We start from the raw sequence: 23,576 nt of genomic DNA on the forward strand, positions 1-23,576 counted from the left end.
CTAAACTACTGTAGGATTTTGATTCAAGGGCCTTTTGGTGCTGTAAAATCTCTACCGTCCATTGGTATCATTGTTGAGATCGGACTTCGAGTTATAGGGTACAACGCGAATAGCCTAATGTACTGTAGCTGATTAGCTGGTTGACTATTTGTTGATTGTCAATAATGGCCCTGACTTTAATTTATTACTCAAAATTCTAACTAAATACCAGGGAATATAATTAAACCAACACAAACTTGTTTTTAGTTACTAGTCTCTATACACGTGTGTTGTCACGTTGTCAATTTTTTTCTCATTTAGTAAAAATTTTATGTAAGAAATAATAATATTTTTAACCTTATTAATATTCAGAACATACTTGGTTGAACTATGAAGAGGAAATTGAAGTAGTAGAAATATTAAATGCTTGCACTTCTTGATTGGGTGTTGTGATTTGCAATCCTGGTGGTAGATAATATTAATCATTTCGACCAAAAGATTTTAGTGACAGAAAATAAGAATTAGAGATCAAGGAGGCCATTTCGTAAAGATACATTTGGCATTATTCTTGAGGAATCTGAAAATCTTTTCTTGGCTAACTAACAACAATATTTTCTACTATTGGCTTGGCTAATTAAATATATTGTGTGATGCAAATAATCAAATATAGTTATGCTTATCATGCACTATGTTAGATAGGGAGAGAAATTAAATAATTATCCGAAATTATTATTCTTCAAGCAAAGACAAAGAAATTTTTAATAGCTAAATGATCTCCAACAATAAATAAAAATTAAGAACTTTACCAAATCAGATCAACATTGATAAAGATAAAACAAATCATAATACCCCCCAAAAAAAAGGGTTAAAACTCCATGTATGCAACTTGATTATATTGCATATCAGCATACGTAGCATCTAACGTAAATAGAAGAAAGAGAGGAATTTATGAACGTGCATTTCTAATTCAAGTAGGATCGACTTTGTAGGGCCGACATATGTGCAGTTTAAATTGATAAAGTATTACACCATTAGGTAATTTACCATTAGATCCTTAAATTATACAAATATTTAAGGGCATAAAAGTCGATCAATATTTCGAGGATATTTTAGTCGTTCAACATTTAGTATAAATTATTCGTGCTTTTATAATAACTAGTTTCTATGTTCATGCGTTGCACGAGATTCTTAAGTCAATTATTATGAAAAAAATTCCAAATTAAATTTTTGAAAAATAGTATATACAAAAAGAAAGAATCTTGTGTTTTATATAGAGGCAATATGTGTTTTATACGTGGGATTTATTATGGCTTTGGAACTCTAAGAGCATGTGGGATTCTACTATTTTTACGTGTAACTATTCGGGTAGAATTAGTATAGTATTAGAACTTTACAATCGATTAATAGTTTTTTTTAATCTTTAGTTGGTATCATATTCCTAAATATTAGGCAAATTAATATTAGATATTACTATTTTATCCAATATGGAACTATCTTTTTGACAAAATATTTAAGGGTATAAAAGTTAGATATAGATATAGATAGATATAGATACAGATAAGATAATCAGTTCTTTTTTATTGCTATAGATTAAGTATGTCGCTTGTACACAAGATGCCATCGTTCATAGTTCATACTTGAAATTGGGAAGGCTCTAGGATTCTCTCACAAGTGTAGTCAAATCTAAAGTTAATTGATCAATTATATTTGATTAATACCAAATAAGTAGCGAAGCAACTTTGTAAGAGTTGTCGGCCGTCTGCTTTTATGTTTGACTCATATTATAATTAAAAATAAATTTCTAGTTTAAATCGAAAAAGAATATTCGGTAGTATTTTGAAATTATAATTATATTCATATTTAACTTGCTTCATTACTTCCAATAAATTTCTAAAGCAGGTAATTGAGCAAATACTGTTTGTGGTCTAAAAATTAATATATCCTTACAATATAATCAAAGCAAAAACTATCCAAAACATATACGTATCAAGAACCAAAAATAGAATATATTGAAATAACACAATCCGACAATCAAGAATAAAGAATTTATGATAATACTATCTCCGAGCACTTCATAACTCGACATCTCTTATGACCTATCAGCATGATAGGTACGTAATATATAATTTAAAAGATTGACAACTGTAGACATCGAAATTCTAATGGATCAAGCCAAATCCTAAATTTAAAAATACTACAGGACTCTTGAAATCCTAGGAGTCTATTAGAGTTTCTTGGAAGTTACTCTACCAAAACCCTAGGTCACTCTTATAAAAAAGGTTACATAATCCTTTAAAAAATATCTCAAAAATGGAGATCATCTCGAAAATCCCATAGACTCACAAGATATTCACAAAGAGATCAAGAAGTGGCCGGATAATTCTTGATAATCAAATATTTCAAGAAGATCCAACATACTTCATGGAAATCAAATAAATTCATGAAAGCCCGCACCATCCTACATTCGAGAAACACGCTGTTCTAGCCCTCGAATCACGGAGATAATCAGGAGAGAAGAATCAAGGGGATAAACAGATTGTACCCGCGTCTTTTTATGAATAAAATTATGTTCCTTCATATTTATATTGTGATTGCATTTAATTTTCTACTCTAAGAAAATTTGTTGCAAATAAATTGGCACGCCCAGTGGGACCAGTTCTGCCCCTCATCTCTTCCTCCTGCAAATCTAATACTATATGTTTCAAAATTAACTACTACGGTCGCCTTCCGAAAGAGCAATGATGTTCCAAGCAAGTCAAGTACTGTCTCATGAGAATTACCACGTAAAATTGGTGGTTAGAAACCTCACTTTGTTGGAGTCAAAATTCAAGTGCAATATCACTGGCTCTAATGTGTGCTTGGCTACGTCAATTTTCCAAATTATAAAAATGAGCAGTTCTATTGCATGAAACAAAACAGATGAAGTAGCAATGTCCATGTACAACAAGGAATTTTGAAAAATCCATGTACAACAAAGTATTAAGTTCCTACAATTTAGTGCTACGTGGAAAGAAATTATTTGTATCATGGAGTTATTACTGAAATACAATTTTGGAGAAAGGCAGCTTCTTCATTGAACACAAAGACAACAGAAGTCCACGTGAACAAGAAGTGACGCAATGCAAAGAAGTCTATCACCCTGGTACTTCAAGTCTTGTCTTTCCTTTCGGCAAACCCATGCCGACAAGCCTTGAAGTAGGGGGCATTTGTAGACATCGAAATTTTAATGGATCAAGACAAATTCTAAATTTAAAAATACTACAGGACTCTTGAAATCCTAGGAGTCTATTAGGGTTTCTTGGAAGTTACTCTACCAAAACCCTAGGTCACTCTTATAAAAAGAGTTACATAATCCTTTTAAAAATATCTCAAAAATGGAGATCATCTCGAAAATCCCATAAACTCACGGGATATTCACAAAGAGATCAAGAAGTGACCGGATAATTCTTGATAATCAAATACTTCAAGAAGATCCACAACATACTTCATGAAAATCTTGTAAATCCATGAAAGCCCGCACCACCCTACGTTCGAGAAACACGCTGTTCTAGCCCTCGAATCACGGAGATAATCAGGAGAGAAGAATCAAGGGGATAAACAGAATTGTACCCGCATCTTTTTATGAATAAAATTATGTTCCTTCATATTTATATTGTGATTGCATTTAATTTTCTACTCTAAGAAAATTTGTTGCAAACAACAACATATTGAAAACGTTAATTTTCTCGTAATTTGAAATTTCAAAAATAGTTAGTAGAAATATACAATTAATTTACCATTGAAGAAGATATGTATTATCTTAAGAATCTAAAATATGAAAAATAAAATTGATTAGAGGAACGTACTTTTATTGGAATTCAAGATAACAAATTCACATGGAGCCCTTTGTATAAAACCATTGAATTCCTTTAAATAAGGTAATTTGTGGTAGAATCCCAAAAGAAATCAGACGTTCGAAGAAAAGTTTCAATTCCGTTGCAATCGTTATCTGGAAGAGTCCTTCGGTGTAGTTTAAATCGGAAAAAATCCGGTCTTTGGTAATTTACAATTGTATCCTTAAATTATACAAATATTTAAGGCTATAAAAATCGATCAATATTTTAGGAATATTTTAGTCGTTCAATAATTAGCATAAATTATTCGTGCTTTTATAATAATATAGATAGATAGATATGACCCTACTTCTTTTTTTACACACGAGAGATTTACTTTTACACACAAGAAATCAGTTTTTCACACATAAGAGATCTAAAAAAATTATTTTCTTAATTTTAAAATTCTAAAGGGGTACGATGCCTATTCCCTCCTAAACCACGGGGTCAAATGGTTTTTTTTTTTTTTTTTGGCTCTTTACAAACTTGTTTTTAGTTTTATAACCCCGCATCTTTTTTATACATGAGAGATTTTCGTTTACACGTAAGAGATCTATCTTTTACATATAAGAGATCTAAAAATATCATTTTCTTAAATTTAAAATCGTAAATGAGCGAGATGTATATATAGCACCACGATTTGTGTGATGGAATGATTAATGTCTATCTGAAGTTAACCAATGTACTCGAGCTTGGGAATGGAGTTTCTTTTGATACGTAACGTTTTATCATATTTGCATGTTAATTAACAGTGATATCTAACAATGTTATGTAAGTTTTAGTAGTACAAAAATGTTATTTTAGAAAACAGTTGTATATTGCGTGCCAGAATCTATACAAACAATGTTAGCATTCCTTGTTTGTATCCTTTGTAATGAAAGATCTAGATGCATGCTACACTCACGACGGGAAGAATAGTTGACGAAGTATCAAGTTAAATGATCAGAGGCTATATATTGTCAAAGGCGAGCCAATGAACTTCTCAAGAGCTTCCCTTGATGCGAGTAGAACTATCTATTTGAATTATTAAGAAAGAAATATGAACATCATTGACTTTGATCCTAAGGGTGGAAAGAGAATCAAATCCAACCGCCCAGCAGTAGGGGTGTACGCATGAATTTTGTAAGCGGTGTTGTAATTTATAGAAGAACGAGAATAATAACTTTAATTATCATATTTCTAAACAAAAGGTAGCATTAGTCAATTGGTTTTGTTTCGTCTTAAGTTAGAAAAGGTTTTGAGCTTGATACTAGTTCATTACAATTTTTAACCACAGAGTCTCTCTTAAATATTTGCAAAAAAAAAAATTCTAGTTGAGGTTTGAACCTCTAATCTCTTAGAGACAATTATATCTCAAGTGATGTCAATTTTTTCCTAGTTATCCGTTTCCTCAGAGTATTATACATATGTTTAGTAAAATTTTCCGACGAAGCGGTATTGTGTGATACCGCTTCGTTAAACGTGCATCCGCCCCTGGCCAGCGGGATCTTGACCAAGTCACTGGAAGAATTGCTGTAGCTCATTAAGAGATAAATTCAGGCAATCTTATGAGTACATGAGTTAGCTCAGACTTATTGTTTCAGTTTGGACCTATATAAATTTAGTAGGGTACTGTTCAATCAATTTTGTGGATATTGTGCCTTTCTGAACTTTGCGTTTTTTCTCAGTATATCAGTCTTGACCTTTCTACCTGGAGATGTATTGTAGCATGTCTTACATTCAATTACCCCCTAAAAAGAAAAAGGAATTATTAAGAAAGCAGCCCTTCATTCCTGCTCTGAGGAGTAGACTGAAGGGCTTATCGCTTCTCCTGCTGCGAATTAAGGTTAGGTATCAAATTTGCTGCTACTCGGAGGCGGTTCAAGCACATGCGAGGGGGCCTAAAGTTAAAGTTTAACGGGAGTTCTATAGTTTTATCCACAAAAACTAAACTAATTACCCTTACATACCCATTAGTTTTTCTATCCACCAAACTAATTACCCTTCCTACCCATTGCAGCTTTTGTGGGTAATTGTTTCTCTTTCTTTTTTGTTTCTCTGCTTTTTTTTCTTTTTTTTTCTCATTTTTTTGTGTTCATATTTTTTTCCCAGAATCATATTATTCTTTATTTTCTTTATTCAATTATCTGGTTTTATACTCAATTTGGCTCGTTTTTTTTGATTTTATTTTTCTTTCTTTTTTGTTTATTATTTTAATTTCGCGTTCCTTTTCTAATTTCATTGAACTTTTTTTAATTTCTTTTTTTCCATATTATACTTTTATGTCTTCCGACAACTACTTCATATACAATTAATATTATTTTTATGGAACTCCATAAAAAATTTATTTAAGAAAACATTCGTAAGAACTTAGTTGGAAAAATAAAAATAAAAATTAAAAAATAATTTATTTATTAGGGTATACGGTTATATTATATTGTATACTATAACAATATAATGCTACTATAACCATACCTTTAGCTTTGCACAATAGCACCTAGATGATTCAACAAATAGCAGTCAAAGTATACTGTTATAGTATATTGTATACTATTACAGCATACTGTTACAGTATACTGCATATACAGTATACTGTTACACTATATTGTTTACTATAACAGTATACTATTGTAGTATAGTTATATACTCCTACAGTATATTGTATACCATAGCGGTACCATGTTAGGTAACTGTGTTCTTCTTCGCCTATTATACCGTTGTAGTATATTGTATACTATAATAGTATAATATTGCAATATAGCTATATACTCCTACAACATATTGTATACTGTAGCGGTATACTGTTGGGTAACTATGTTCTTCTTCGATTTTCAATAGAAAAATTCGATCTCAATCACCTCAAATCAGCTCCAAATGCGATCAAATTTCAATATGAACTTCCAAAAGGTACTATAAGCAATATTTAATAATACTCACTTTGAATCAAACAAGAAATCTTTAAAATAAAAAGTTTAAATTCAATAGCTTCAAGCCCAACAATGATAAATATTCAAACACACATAAAAATTAAGATCCGAGAAGCTTACTTGAAGGTACTATAAGCAATATTTTATAGCACCAACATCGAATCAAACAATAAATCTTCAAAATAAATTTCAAATTCAGGAGTTTCAACCTCAACAATGGTGGGTCTTCATACAGACACAAAAATCATATCTAGGAAACTTAATATATATAACCACAACAACACATGGGTTGAAAAATACAAATAAAAACACAAAAGAATATACTAATATAGAAAGAGGATTTTGGAGTGAAACTCGTGTACAATAGTATGAAAATTGTCTTTTAAAATTTAATTTAAAAAAAAGGGAAATGCATGGGTTTGTACTGGATTTTCACCACCCACTAAAAAGACTAAGCTATGAGTGATTCTTGAAAGGGGAAATGAATGTTGGGGTGTGGGACTCTAGCTTGTTTAGAGAAATTAAAAAGGGAAAAGGGATTAGGTAGGAGGGTAAATAGTTTAGGCTGTATAGGTAGGAAAAATAAATCTTTTGGGCTTGGGTAGTAAAGGGTAAATAGTTTGGATTTAATGGGTATAAAGTGAGATTTTTCCAAGTTTAATATGAGGCCTAAATTTTAAAAGAAAGTTATAAGATATATGTTTTTATTTGAAGTCTGTTCTTCTAACTTTTTGTGATATAAAGTTGTTAATAATCTTTTTTATAATCGATTTTCTCAAATAATTCCTTTTCGGTTGATAATATAGCGAACTCATTTAATCTTTCTTGAGATATTGTTGATTTTAGATAAGATTTTATAGAGCACTATTGGAAGCTTAAAAGTAGTTGAACACTTGAATTAATCAAATCTTGGAGAAATAAGGTGAGTAATGAAATCATGGAGAAAGAACATGAGTAAAAATATTAAAGGGCAAGAAATAAAATATGTAGGGGTTTGTGAAATTTAAAGATTGATTTGGACAAATTGAAAGTAAAATTCTGATACGTTATCTAATGAAGGAGTAGTAAACAATTGAAAGGAAAGTTATTCATTTACCTATTTTTAATTAAGTCAAATCATTACTTTATTTATATATCTAAAGAGTTTTTTTCATTCTTTTATATTAAAAACTCTACTTTTGTATTAAAAGTACTAAATATTATTTTTTAAATGCCTATAAACCTATTATTTTTAAAAAATAGGGCCGCTCAAATTTGGGGGCACAAGGCACAAGCCTTACCATGCATAACTATAGAGCCGGCCCTGCTGCTAGTAATGACTTTTTCTGGTCAACTACGTACATTTCCATTTCTAAGGTTTCTAACAAAAAGACTTGTTACATATAATGGACTGAATCAGGACCTAAATTATGGTTGTATGAATGAAAACGAGGTTCTAGCCATCCTACTTCTAAAACTAAGATCCTCCAGGTTGCCTCTCCTTACTAGCAAAAAGAGAAACAAGCAACTTGATAAGAAAACCCCCTTGCCTCCACATATAAACGCAGAAGTAATGAATAGATCCCCTCAATCTGATGACCATGAGCTGAATGACAAGGATTATGAAGGTATAACATATACTAACAGATAACCAACAGAGAATGCAAAATGAGGCATGTCAGGGTTCACAAGAAGGGTAAAGGGGCAAACTCTGGAAAGAGCATTAAAAAGTGACACCAAGACTAAGCAAAACTGGGAAATGTTAGGTTAATCTGAAACCCATGGTTATAAATGCAACAGCACCACCATATCTGCGTAATTTAATTCTTGCAGGACTGGTGTCACGGGCACTTCTCTGAAAGCGCAACATGAGGCGAAACAACATCAACTCTTAGTTATAGCCCACCTGCTCTACTCATTGTTGGATCACAATTATGTGCAAACAGTAAAATGTGAGTGGATGCAAATGTGTCGCTACAGAGATACAGAAAATGAAATTCCACTGCCAAAAGTATTATCAAGCAGCAGAAAGAAACAGTCTGTGGAGCTATCAAGAATACTCATATGAACTCTTGGAATCTTGGGCTCGTATAGAGTAGAATGGATATAAAGGATTCATATATTGCTGACTGCGCCTACTTGGGGCTTGAGGTGTAGTTGTTATTATTGTTGTTGGTGGTTCTTTTTTCTAACTTTATCCAGCCCTCTCCCTCACTATCTCATAAAGAAAAACTGAGGACGATGGTTTCCAAGAGAAGCACGGATAAAAAGTAATGGAGAAGTCAATGCACCACCACACCTAGAGGACTAAAAATTCTCAAATGTTTCAACTTTCATCGAAGTCTCCAGAGAAGACACCACTGGACGGACTCAATAATACATATCAAGGGAGGACTCCAATATAGCAGATGCGATTCAACTTCAGGAGAGTTTGGAGTGCGAAGAGCCGAAGACCTCCCCAAACAAATCCAGTTACAGAACTTAATCACAGACCCTTGGAATCATGGTCAAAGCCTGATTTCCAGAAGCAAAAAAAGTCAATTCAATCCAACAAACTAAAAATAACAGAAAAACCTTAGCTCGTAATCTCAACTTTTCAAAAACGCATGATCCCCTCAATAACGCTAGCATAAATTAGTCACACCACGAAAAGACATAATTCCAATTAGTTGGAGCACGACTCTCAGCACTTAGGTGCAACTTGAACTCCAAACTCATATGTAAAGAGGGGCAAGTAAAAAGAACCACAATGTCCATAAAACTGGAATTTTTACCAAGTATAACATCTTGCCAACAAGATACAACTTATAACAAATTCTGTAATGCTACATACATACTACTACTATCTAGTTCAGAAATAATATATATCCAGCATCATACTGATATTTACCAACAAAATCAAACTATACTCAATAATTACCAAAACTACACTAACATCATTTTATAGATTAATAAAAAACACAACAAAAAGAAAGGAGTGAGTGCAAAACTTTCAATACCTTTGATTAACACTATAGAAAATCATTCCTCAACTACAGAGATAAGCTAAAAGCTCCTTTTTTTATGACTGATAAATCCATCAGGGGCCAACCCTTAGTACCACTCACAACCTTCGAAACTCGGGATAATGGGCTCGCCCTTCTACCCTTGAATACACAACTTACTTAGCATGGTAAGCTATGGAGCAAAAAGCTCCCATTTTTAATCAATCATCCTCATCACTTTCATCACTAAAATAACCCTTCCTCTTTTTCTCCCTCCTTTTCTCCTTCTTACATTCTTCATTATCATCTCCCTTCAATAGTCTCTCTTCTGCTCCTCTATCCACTACTGAAGCCCAATTATCATCATCAAAACCCTCTCCACCTTCGTCCTCCCCCTCCCCATCCTCCTCCCACTCCCCACCCCCACCGCCCCCCTTCCCACCACCACCACCACCACCCCTCCGCCCTTTCTTCGACGGCTCGGGCCTTTCCCTTGGTCCAAACACATTCTTATGACACTCATACGATAAATGCCCTTCTTCTCCACACTCATAACACCTACTTTTATCCTTATAAATCTTCTTCCTTATAAACTCTGCTGCACGGCCGTTATCCGAGGCGATTGACGCCGTTAGGGTTCGGCCATTAAGGACCTTTTTGTCAATTCCTTTCACGGCTTTAGTTGCGTCTTCTCTTGAAACGAAGAGGATGAATGCTACTCCGCGGCTCTTTCGGGTCACCCGGTCTTTAACGACGGTTACTTTAGCGACCTTACCGAAAGTGGAGAAGATTGTATGGAGGTCGGAGTTTGTGAGGGTATAATCGAGATTACTCACGTACACTGTTGATTTTGATGGAGCTAGTCCGCCGCTGCCGCTTCCGCTGCCGCGCGAAGTGGAAGAGGTTTTGGACGTGGCGGAGGACGACGGCGCCGGTGAAGGTGCGGAGGAGTAGCGGTAGTAGAAGGTTTCATCTTCTTCGTCGTCGCTGTGTTTTTTCTTCCTCGACATTTTACGATTCGTTTAACAGTTAGCTGCCGAGCCTTACACTTTAGCTACGGTTTGGTCATATATCCCAAATTTATTTTAAAAAATCTGATTTGGGTGAAGTTAGGTTCGAAGATGAAAATGTGTTTGGACATTAACCTTCAAAATATATTTTCCAATTTTATTTTAGAAAAATATGTATATAATTTCAAGTTTTGGAATTTGGATTTGAAATTTGGGATTTGGGATTTAACCAAAATATGAGCAAAATTTATGGCCAAACATGAGTTTTGAAAATAAATTCCAAATTTATTTTGGGAAAACTTATGGCCAAACGGGCCTTAGTACTCCCTTTACTTTAAGTAGTGGGGGTGGGGGTGGGGTAGGGTGGGTTAGACTTATTATAAAAACAAAAAAATGAAAAGAATTGACATTATAGGAATTGATCAAGAAAAGGACCGAATTTTACCAAAAGTGTGTGACAACTATCAACTTTTAATAAGTTAAAAAAAATGGTTTAATTGATTATATTTATATGTTGTTTGACCAAAAAGTATAGTACTTTTTGTTAAACTAATCAAAGGATAAATACGGTGAAAGGTGAATCCTAGTCAAGCATAATAATTCTTAGATCTAGCTAAATGTTTAAATGGCATCATCTGCTCAACGCGTGGAGTCGATTATCAGAATATTAAGTGCATGCTTTTGAGAATAAATGAAGAATGAATGATGAGCAATAAATATGAATAATGGCAATAAATGTAAATAGGAGGAACGATTCACCCAAATATTGAGTGATGTGGAAGATTCTTCCACCCGACAACAAAGTGTGGCAATCAATAAGAAAATGAACAATGCCTTCTTGGACCGTGTGAATAGAAAGGAAGAATAATTGACAAAATCAATCACTATGGAAAGGTAAACTTTGTATTTTTTCTCAACAGTCAACTTCTTACAATAGTTCTTCTCCGAATGAATCTCACGTGCCCCTTTTCCTCTCTCATTTTCTATTTATATGGGATGTTCTCTAAAAACCCTAAAAAAGTACAACAAAGGGAATATTCAAGAGAATATTCCTATCACTAGTCCCAAGACTACACTAGCCGTTGTTCCTACTCTTCGCTACTCGACCTCGGCTACAACGGCTTGCTCAGCGACTGTTCGTTGTTGGGCTTCAGCCGACCTCGGCTTGGCCGCCCAAATCAAAACACATTCCTCACTTAACGACCTTCCTACGCCTGATTTCCTAAGCCGGATTTTGACCCATACAAATAGTCTATCCTCTTGTCGAGGTCGCCTTCTGGCCGGCCTCGATGAGCGGACTTTATCAGTTGGCAACTTAGGAAAAGTTTTTTGACTTGGTGATCGAGTAGAGGTGTCCGTAGCCGAAATGATGACGTGTCGTTCTGAGAGTCGTTGGTCATGAGGCTGGTGCAGGGTGACATCACTACGCATGCATCATCATTGCGCATCTTCCCGATGCATTGCCTTATTCCTCGAGCTCATATCGTTTCGATTCTAGGGCCACTGGCGGTTGCTTGCATCGATACGAATGCCTCTGATGTCTATAAATATAGAGGGGAAAGCTTCTCAATGGAACTTTTGCATTCTCTGATTTCTTCAGCCCTGCACTTGTTTCCCTTTCTCTTTCTTGTGTTCTTTCTCCCTGCAACTGCGGTCGTTGCCACCATTTCTGCCTTTTTTGTTCCATCGTATACACATTAGCGGAAAATGGCTAACGTGACCCCCAACGCTGAGACGATCTCTGACCCTACTCTATTATCGGTGTCCATGCCTTCTGGTAACGGAGAATCAGCGGTTATAGAGGATGAGGGCTTTCCCACTGTGGAGTAGTAACCCTACTTCTAGGTCTGAATTCTCTAAGGAATCCACCCTTGAAGCGGAGTCTGCGAAGTCTGAGATGGAGGCGAAGCACCTTCCCGCCCTTAGGATCAAATATGGCATTCCAGATCACGTTGACCTGGTTCCGGCCGGAGATGACGTGGTTCAAGTTCACCGGCCTGGGTATTATGTGTTTTACGCCTACCCATTCCAGGTAGGCTATTCTCTTCCTCCGTTGGCGGAAGAGTTCTGCCGCTACTACCGTATCTGCCCAGCACATCTTTCTCCCTACCTTTACAAGATCTTCCTTATGTTGGCAAAGTTTGCGGAGCTCGCCGGCTGCGAAGTCTCTATCCGCCATCTACTACATCTCTTCGGACCGAGCTTCCATAGGGGCACGATGATTCACCTCCGCCACCGCGAAACTAAATGGTTGGTGGTGGGGATGGATGATAGGACGAACCGCCGATTTTGGGCCCATTATTTATTCAACAAAACCGAGCACGTGATGGCGAACCCTAGCGAATTTCCTGAACAATTGAATTTTGCTCGTGAGTGTCGTTATTTGGAGTAAGTTCTTCCCTTCTCTTCGTGTTTCGTGACTTGTTACGTTGTTTTTCCTTTTGCATCCGAGAGGCATCCCCCTTCTTTGATCGTCGATATCAGTGATTGGTGGCCCATGTCTTGGCTCACACAATAGGGATCCGTGGCTAGGCGTCTTTCAACAAGAGGTTTGGGCTCAAGCCCTCGACCGATAAGTCGGGTTTCACCCTTATAACTATTCCGCGTTTGTTTTGGTGCATTTCTTTCTTCCGTTTATGGTTTTCTTTTGATGTTAGGTTAGAGAACTTCTAAGAAGGTGAAGGCTTCTATCCCCGCATTTCGCCAGGCGGTTGCTTCGACTAGGATGCAGTTTGTGTTGGCTGAGTCTGTGCGAAATACTTCTTCCCAGACTCCGATATTAAGCGAACCTGGTCGTTAGACGGCCATTCCATCAGCGGAGGTCCCAGCCTGCTCGGTATTTCATTTAGTGGATGAATCTTCCCCCGCCGAGGAGGAAACGACGCCATTGAAAAGGCGACGAGTAGAGGACATGGCCACACCTGAGCGGGCAATCATAGTGGATGTGGAAGCGGCGTGCCCTTCAGCTGCGAAGACTGCTCCCCCACCGGAGATTGTCGCGGAAACTAGGCCGTTGGAGATGGCGGAGGCTACTGCGGAAAGGGAAACACCAGGGGCAGCCGAGGTTGGCTCTTCGTCTACTGGTGGTAGAGGAAAAACGGTCGTTGTGGAGGATGACGGGTCCGGTTCTGATATCGACCCTGAGGAGGTGCGGACTTTCGAGTACTCGAGTGGAGGTGATGACCGAGGGGTCCACTCAAAATATTGTCATCCCCGTGGATTTCAACTTGTTGGTCAACTCGGAGAGTGTGGTTCCAGCTTTGGCTCCCCTATGTGCGGAATCTGAGAACAGGACCTTGCAGACGTTGAAGGATACAGACCTATCGTTAGGCATTTCTGGGATGGCCCTGCGAGTAATTTCTCTCTTAGCGTTTTAGTTTCTTCTTTCCTTTACGTTATTTGCCTTTGCTGACCCTTCTTCGTCTGTTTATCAGACTCTCATCCTGGAGATTGAGAGCGCCCGCCGGGAGGAGAAGAGGACGGCTCTCTATAAGAAGATGGAGTCAAAATACAGAGAGTACCATACTACACACAAGGCCCTGGTCCGCATGCTTGGTGAGGACGCTTCGTTCCCAACTTTCCGTGACGAGCTGAGACAGAAGAATGAGGATTTGAAGGAGAAGGATGATGAGCTCATGAGGGTTATTGGCAAATGCAGTGAGCCCGAAGAGACGTTAAGGACCAAAACCGATGAGCTCGAGGTGAGAAAGGGGATCATGGCCGAGTGTGTCGACCTCCAAGCTCAGGTGACGTCCTTACGGGCCGAGCTTGGGCAGAGCGCAACTAGAGCTAACGGCTTAAGGTATGAGCTGGCCGCCAAAGCTACGGAGTTGGAGCGAATTGAGAGAGCTAGATCGGCTGTTGTAGCGGAGGTGGTGGCGCTAGCGGGCACCCTCCGCATCCTCAGATCAGAGCGGGCTAGTGAAGTAGAGACTTCTACTCTTAAAGAGGCAAGGCTCGAAGAGCGGATATGTGGACTAGAAGGGGAAGTCTTGGATTTGAGCGAGCAAATAACCGTCCTCAAGGCCGAAAAAGCGCAACAACAGGCTCAGTTGTCTACCTCTCATGCTTCCACTTACCCCAACGTCCCACAAGACTTGTACGAAAAGTGGGTCCATGCTGAGGCTTATCTTGACATATAAAGGGGTTTGATGGCGGCTGAAAAAGCTTCTGAGGCAGAGTTTGAGGATGCACGTGTTAAGGCACGTGCAACTCGTGCCACTTGCGGCTATGACCCCGGTACGCCCGAGATGGATGATGACGGAGAGGATTTGGACGGGATTAAGCCATATGCTTGGTACGACGACAAATATTCAAATGGCGAGGGCGTCGTTGATGATGGCAATGGGGAGCTGCGGCCGAATAGTGTGCTTTTCTCTGTACTTTTGTTCTCTTCTCTTTTTTTTTGTGGGCACTTGTTTGGCCCTTGTAAGATGACATTTTGCAATGATAATACTTTTGTTTTCTGTTCTTGAACGTCTTATTTTTCCCTTGAATGTTTTCTGCCTTGGTTGCGATTTCACTTAGGTCGACTGCGGCTCGAACCAGTTCGAGGTTGAATGTCGACTTGTGTTTTTAATCTAACAAAGTCGAAACATAAGTTGCCTCGAGCAAGGTCGAGTATTGATTTTAAATTGGTTCGAAGGAGGTCGATATGAGTGAATTCGAATGTTTAACTCTGATTCGAGCGAGGTCGAATATAAGTCGATTCGATCGAAGTCAAATGTTTAACTCTGACTCGAGCGAGGTCGAATATAAGTCGATTCGAGCGAAGTCGAATGTTAATTGATTCGAACAAAGTCGAATGTTAATTGATTCGAACAAAGTCGATTGTGAGTCGATTCGAGCAAGGTCGAATGTCTGACTCCGAATGATTCGAACGAGGTCGAATATAAGTCGATTCGAGCAAGGTCGATTATAAGTCAATTCGAGCGAGGTGAAATGTTAATTAATTCGAACAAAGTCGATTATGAGCCGATTCGAGCGAGGTCGAATGTTTGACTCTGAATGATTCGAACGAGGTCGAATATAAGTCGATTCGAGCAAGGTCGAATGTTAATTAATTCGAACAAAGTCGATTGTCAGTCGATTCTAGCGAGGTCGAATATTTGACTCTAAATGATTTGAACGAGGTCGAATATAAGTCGATTCGAGCGAGGTCGAATGTTAATTAATTCGAACAAAGTCGATTGTGAGTCGTTTCGAGCGAGGTCGAATGTTTGACTTTGAATTATTTGAACGAGGTCGAATATAAGTCAGTTCGAGCAAGGTCGAATATTAATTAATTCAAACAAAGTCGATTGTGAGTCGATTTGAGCGAGGTCGAATGTTTGACTCTGAAATTGGAGTAATATATAAACTTGGCGGAGAAATGAGAAACTCATGTGTTCGCGTATTTCGCTTTGTTTGTACATTCATTGGAGAAGTTTACATGTTTTTGTTCTGTTCATACATGCATTGGAGAAGTCCCAGTCTATCTAGTCCCTTCATCGGCCGACCTGGAGAGGTTATCGAGAGGTCGGGCGATGAACTTATACTTAACTTCAAGATGCCCTCTTCCTCGCCTTGATAAAAAACCTTCTCGAGAAAACCCAATTGGGACAAAACTCGGGCGAGGGAAAAATAGTATGACTTGGAGGATGTCTTGTTTTTAGAAGTTGAAGTATTTGAGGTGAGCGACGTTCCAATTGTTCGGTAGCACTTTTCCCTTCATTGTTTCCAGTTGGAACGACCCTTTGTTTGCTGCCGTCGTAATTTTGTATGGGCCATCCCAATTGGTCCCCAGTTTGCCTTCTCGTGGATCTTTGCTCGCCTGCGTTTTGGCTTTGAGTACGTAGTACCCGACTTTGAGTGGCCTGACCTTGGCTTTTTTGCTGTAGTATCGCTCTGCTTGGTTTTTCGAGGCCACCATTCTTATGTAAGCCATGTCTCTTCGTTCTTCGGACTCGTCGATATCTTGCCTTCTGTTCTCGTCGTTGCTTGGCCCGCTTTCATTTGAGTATCTTAGGCTTGGTTCCCCGACCTCAACTGGTATCATTGCATCAGTCCCATAGACTTGTGAGTATGGCGTTTCCCCTGTGCTCGTCTTTGGCGTGGTGCGATATGCCCATAACACTTATGGCAGCACTTCTGGCCACAATCCCTTGGCGTTTTCGAGTTTCTTTTTCATGATATTCAATATTGTTTTGTTGGAGGATTCAGCTTGGCCGTTGGCGGCAGGATGATATGGTGTGGAGAGTATTCTTTTGATGTCCCATTTCTCGAAGAACTCGGCGACCTTTTTCCCTGTGTATTGAGGTCCGTTGTCACAACTGATTTCCTTGGGAATGCCGAAGCGGCATACGATGTTCCGCCATATAAAGGCGATTACTTCTTGTTCGCGTATTTGAGCAAATGCACCTGCTTCTACCCATTTAGAGAAATAGTCAGTCAAACCCAAAGAAATCGCACATTACCTCGTCCTGCGGGGAGCAGGCCTATCCATTCCCCGTTTGATGAAGGGCCAAGGCGACATGACTGAGTGAGGTGTTATCCAGCTTGGTGGATCATGGGAGCATACTTCTGGCATGGTTCGCATCTTTTAACAAAATCGCCTGCTTCCTTTTTCATTGTGGGCCAGTAGTAACCTGCTCGTATGAGGCATCTGACGAGAGCTCGGTTACCGGTGCGAGCTCCGCAGTGGCCCTCATGTACTTCTTCGAGGACGGGCCATGTTTGATTTGCTCCTAAGCACTTTGCCAGGGGACCACCTAATGTTTTTTTGTACAAGCCGTTATTGACAATGTTGCACCTGGCCGCCTACATTCGAAGCTTCTTGGCTTCTTTTTTTTTCAGGTGGGAGTACTCTGTCCTGCAAGTATGAGATAATACGATTGTGCCAGTCCCAAGTCAGGTTTATAGATCATACCTCGATTTGATCTATTGATGAATGGAGGAGAGTGACCACGTCCCCCTCTCCGGTTATGCTTTTGGTGGCTGCAGCCAGTTTGGCGAGGCCATCCGCTTCGATGTTCTGCGCTTGGGGTATTCGGTCGAGTTGGTATTCGTCGAACTCGGGTAGCAGTTTGCAAATTTCAGCATGGTATTTCTGTAGTCGTTGCTCCTTAATTTGGAAAGTCCCTGTGACTTGGTTGACGACGAGTTGCGAGTCGCATCGAAGGATGACTCGCCGTTCTCCGTACTTGAGTGCCAACTTTAACCCTGCAATCACCGCCTCATACTCGGCCTCGTTGTTAGTCATATCAGGGCATCGTATGGACTGGCGAACCATTTCGCCTGTTGGGACCTCGAGCACGAGTCCCAGTCCAGATCTTGATGCGTTAGAAGCGCCATCAGTGTACAAAACCCATTGGTCGTGTACTTTGGTGAAAGTAATGGCGGTTTCCATTTCGACTAAGGGCATTATCTTCGCACTGAAGTCGGCAAGAACTTGCGACTTTATTGTTGTTCGCGGCTGATAGGTTATATCGTACTCGCTCAGCTCTATGGCCCACTTGGCCAATCTTCCCGACAATTCGGGTTTGCGTAAGATACTCCTTAAAGCAAAAGTCGTGACCACCGGGATGGGGTGGCATTGGAAATAAGGTCTAAGATTTCGTGAAGCTACAACCAGGGCCAGAGCTAACTTCTCGAGGTGGGGGTACCTCGTTTCAGCGTCGACCAAAGTTTTGCTAATGTAATAGATCAGAGATTGCGTACCTTTATTTTCTCGTACCAGGACAGCACTTACTGCAACATCGGACACGACCAGGTAGACGAGGAGGCATTCTCCGGGTTTTGCTTTGGCGAGCAACGGTGGCGAAGATAGGTAGGCCTTTATTTCTCTTAAGGCGTTAACGAACCCGGAATTCCATTGGAGTCCGTTATCCTTTTTGAGTACGCCATAAAATTTGTGGCACCTATCGGAGGACCGCGAGATAAATCTTGACAGGGCGGCTATCCAGTCGGTCAGCTTTTGCACTTGCTTTTTGCTGGTTACGTTTTATGGGATTCTTTCTATGGCCTAGATTTGGTCGGTATCGACCTCGATGCCTCGTTGTGACACCAAGAAGCCGAGGAACTTTCCAGATGTTACACCGAAAACACATTTTTCGGGGTTTAATTTCATGTCGTACCTTCTGAGTATGTCGAAGGCTTCCCTCAGGTGGTCGATATGGACTTCCTTTCTCTTTGACTTGACCAACATGTCGTCTATATATACTTCCATGGTCTTGCCGAATTGATTTTTGAACATTTCGGTCACTAGCCTTTGGTACGTCGCCCCCGCATTTTTTAACCCGTACGGCATCACTCTGTAGCAGTACATCCCCTAGTGGGTGATGAAGGTGGTTTTTTCCTGGTCCTCCTCCTCCATGAGGATTTGATTGTAGCCCGAGTAGGCATCCATGAAACTCAGCAGTTCGTGCCCGGCTGTAGCGTCGATGAGTTGGTCGATGTGGGGCAGCGGGAACGAGTCTTTTGGGCAGGCTTTGTTCAGATCTGTGAAGTCCACGCACATTCTCCACTTACCGTACTTCTTTTTCACCATGAACACAGTGGCGAGCACTGAGGGTACTTCGACTCTCTGATAGAACCGTTCACTAACAATTTCTCGACCTCTTCACGAACTGCATCGTTTATTCCAGAGTTGAACTTCCGTTAGATTTGCCTTACTGGGGGGGTAAAATGGGTCGACGTTCAACTTGTGAGTTGTTATTTCCTTTTGGATACCTGCCATGTCCGCATGGGAAAAAGCAAATAGGTTTGCGTTATTTTTTAAGAATTGATGAAATTTACCTGGATCTTGGAGTTTATGGCCGATGAAAGCATTCTTGATGTGGTCGTTGTTGTCTAGTTTGACGGGGTCGAGGTCCTCTACGGTTGACTTCGTGGCTTCCACGATTTCAGGGTCGCTGATGACGTCTTTCTTTTCATCGCCATCCGACCCTGACTTCGTTAATTGCTATGCTTCCTCGGATTTTCCTTTCAACTGTTGGGTGTACGTGCAGTCTTGGGCGATGCAGTAGCATTATCGGGCCGTGCGTTGCTCTCCCCGGATGTAGAATACTCCAGAGGGGGTGGGAAATTTAATGACTTGGTACAAACTAGAGGGACGGCTTTCATGACGTGTATCCATGGACGGATTATGATGGCGTTGTACGTCGTATCCTGGTCCATGATATGGAACGTGGTCTCCAGGTGACACCGCCGGCCAAGATGGGCAGCGTGATTTCTCCAGATGTCCGCTCAACTACATTATTAAAACCTGTTAGCGTGATGCTGCGTGGCACTATCTTGAGTCATTGAGCTTCATTTGGGTGAGAATCGAGGATGGATGATGCACGCACCACTTCCATCATCGACCATGATACGTCTTACATTAGTATCAAAAACATGTAAAGTAATGACAAGGGCGTCATAGTGAGGAAAGACCAAACCGTGGGTATCTGACTTATCAAAGATGATACTTTCTTCGAGTTCGTCACACCCGTGGGTGATTGATCGCTTGAGTTTGTGGGTGGTGGTGAACTTCACGCTATTGATAGATGCATCGTCGCCTCCTCTGATGATCATTTGAATGTTCTGAATTGGGGAAGGTGGTTTGGGCGGCCCCTGGTGTTGTTCTCGCCCGCGAGCGAAGTTCGCTCTTCCTCGGTCACTGATCATTCCTCTCAAATGCCCCTGGTTGAGCATATTTACTACCTCCCGCCTCAAGGCGATGCAGTCTTCGATTTTGTGGCCTCGTTCCTGGTGGAATTCACATAGGGCATTCAATTTTCTGGTGTTTGGGTCGGACTTCATCTTTTGTGGCCATTTGACCTTAGGGTCGAGCTTCTCTAGAGCGTAGACTATCTCTGAAGGAGAAACACAGAAGTTATGAGTAGATAAAAATGGGGGCATACCTCTTTCGCTTCGGTGAGTCCCTGTTTGCGGCCTGGGTGAGCCATCACAGTGACGAGGAGGTGGTACGGCGGCCGTCCTGGTGTACGGCTGGTGTCTTTCGCGATTGAGGCACGGACCTGCATTACCCCTCCTATTGTCATTTTTGCGGTCTTTTCTCAACTCCATCTGTGCCGATATTAACCGCTGGGTTGGACCATTACGGTCGTCCTCGTCCGCATTTACCTCGGCACAATAAGCGTTATGTATTTCTTCCCAAGTGGTGGGAGGGTACTTCATGAGTCTGTTCAATAGTTTTTTGGTCGCCCTCGACCCGCTCCAGATCAGCCCATTTCGGAAAGCTACTACTGCCAACCCCTCTGATACATTTGGAAGGGTCATTCTCACTCTGTTGAACCGGGCTAGGAAGTCCCTGAGCCCTTCTCCATGTGATTGTTTGATGGCGAATATGTCATTCACCCTGGCTTCCGCTTTCTTGGCCCCTGCATGGGCGGTGACGAACTTGTCGGCCAGTTCTTCAAATATCTATACGGATCGTGTGGGAAATTGCGAGTAACATGTTAATGCTCCCCCGGTTAGGGTTTCACCAAACTTTTTCAGCAATACGAATGTCACCTGCTCTTTAGCGAGGTCGCTGCCTTTCACTACGGTGACGCAGTAGATGATGTGATCCTCAGGGTCCGTTGTACCATTGTATATCTTCGGGTATGGTGGCATCTTGAATGTTTTTGGTATAGCATGTGGTGCGGCCTCGTCGTTATACGGTTGTTCCACAAACCGGCCGGCGTCCCGCTTTGGTAGGAGTTTTGGGACGCCCGGTATCTTATCCACCCTTTCTTGATGCTCTCTCATTTGGTCGCAGATTGATTTGTCCTCGTTCTCCATTTCCTCCATTTTTCTGAGGATGGCAACGAGGGAGTCGTTACCTGCATCATTAACAGAGTGAGTGATACCTGTCGAGGGAGGCTGGGTGTGTTGCTCATTGGTTGTTGTGGCGATGTCGACTCGCTCACCCTCTCTGCTCACCCTCTGAGCGAGTTTGTCGAGTATACTGTTTAGTGTATTCTTCTATAGTGGACGTAGAGGCTCCCTTTCCATGAGAAGCGGTAACATTGCCATGAGGAGGGGTGAATCATTTCGCCTAGGTGAGGCGCTTGGTGTCACGTTCTCCTCGTCCTCTCCATGAGTTTCATTGATGGTGTTTAGGAGATTAGTAGTAAGGCATGCCACTGATTTTAGTCTTTCTTCTCCACTTCCTACCATGTTAGATTATGCAAGTAGGGGAAAGAAAATCCTGTATTTTGCTATTGGTATGTTTTTGTAGATCTAGAAAGACTATGATTTTGACTAGAAACTCCCCACAGACGGCGCCAATTTTTTTGACCAAAAAGTATAGCACTCTTTGTTAAACTAATCAAAGGATAAATACGGTGAAAGGTAAATCCTATTCAAGCATAATAATTCTTAGATCTAGCTAAATGTTTAAATGGCATCGTCTATTCAACGCGTGGAGTCGATTATCAGAATATTAAGTGCATGCATTGAGAATAAATGAAAAATGAATGATGAGCAAGAAATATGGGAAATGGCAATAAATGTAAATAGGAGGAACGATTCACCCAAATATTGAGTGATGCGGAAGATTCTTCCACCTGACAACAAAGTGTGGCAATCAATAAGAAAATGAACAATGCCTTCTTGGACCGTGTGAATAGAAAGGAAGAATAATTGACAAAATCAATCACTATGGAAAGGTAAACTTTGTATTTTCTCTCAAGAGTCAACTTCTTACAATAGTTTTTCTCCGAATGAATCTCACGTGCCCCTTTTCCTCTCTCTCCTTTTCTATTAATATGGGATGTTCTCTAAAACCCTAAAAAAGTACAACAAAAGGAATATTCCTATCACTAGTCCCAAGACTAAACTAGCTGTTGTTCCTACTCTTCGCTACTCGACCTCGGCTACAACGGCTTGCTCAGCGATTGCTCGTTGTTGGGCTTCAGTCGACCTCGACTTGCCGCCCAAATCGAAACACAGTCCTCACTCAACGACCTTCTCACGCCTAATTTCCTAAGCCAGATTTTGACCCATACAGATGTTAGGATATGTTAATGGTCCATAAACACTACTAAAAAGGATTAAAAATAATCACATACAATAAATTGTTCATAACAGATAAAATGAGGGAATGTGGTTTGAGATTTTTGTAGACTCCATATGCACTAGTCCATAAATTTGAGAAGTATGCCGATTGAATGTTTTACAAAAAAAATGAAATATATCGAAAATCACATGAAAAGAGATTATCTTGAAAGATTTAAAATTCCTCGACATCAATCCAAAACTAAGCATAGAATGTAGCAAAATGAAAAATAGGAAATCCATATCGACTGTCCTAACTAGTTCCAAACGATGTAATCTTTTCGTAATACACACCATTTTAGAAGGAAAATTTAAACTTATACCTGTTTGGATATAGATTTCTAAATATTTTTTGAAAAAGCTGATTTGGATGAAGTTTGATGTGAAATTGAAGTGTTTGCACATAAATTTTGGGGCAAGTTTTGACATGTTAAAAAGTCTCATTTTCAACTAAAAAGTCTAAAATGGTCCTGATTTGGCCCAAAAAGAGGTCTTAAGCTATATATGCCATTGGCATTTGAAGTTTGGTTTTTAAAATCTCCCAAAAACTAGATTAATTCTATAAACAAACACAAATTGGAATTATTTTTTTTGGAAAGAGACTTCCAAAAAATGTATGGCCAAACGCCTACTTAGATTGAGCGCAAGAACTATATGAGGACATATATAAGAATGTCTGCGCAAGTTAGTATTGGATGCAACAATTTGAATCGAACAGAATGACTGTAGATCATTCATATAGTTGAATCCAGCTTAATTTGGGACTATAACATAGTGATTGATTGTTTTATCACACTACTTCAACAGCACATAAGGAGGAGAACG

At 39.8% G+C, this 23,576-nt stretch overlaps 1 protein-coding gene across 1 annotated transcript; it reads right to left on the minus strand.

Moving 5' to 3' along the window:
- Positions 8,362 to 10,761, minus strand: LOC109228010 (U11/U12 small nuclear ribonucleoprotein 31 kDa protein). The gene is made up of 2 exons (XM_019393201.1): positions 9,736 to 10,761; positions 8,362 to 9,250 (listed from the first exon to the last, which is right to left on the minus strand). The coding sequence occupies exon 1, from the start codon at positions 10,728 to 10,730 to the stop codon at positions 9,942 to 9,944; it is 789 nt and encodes a 262-aa protein (XP_019248746.1). The 5' UTR covers positions 10,731 to 10,761; the 3' UTR covers positions 8,362 to 9,250; positions 9,736 to 9,941.

The sequence above is a fragment of the Nicotiana attenuata genome, chromosome 1 (genome assembly GCF_001879085.1).
Source record: "Nicotiana attenuata strain UT chromosome 1, NIATTr2, whole genome shotgun sequence".
Taxonomy (NCBI): Eukaryota; Viridiplantae; Streptophyta; class Magnoliopsida; order Solanales; family Solanaceae; genus Nicotiana; species Nicotiana attenuata.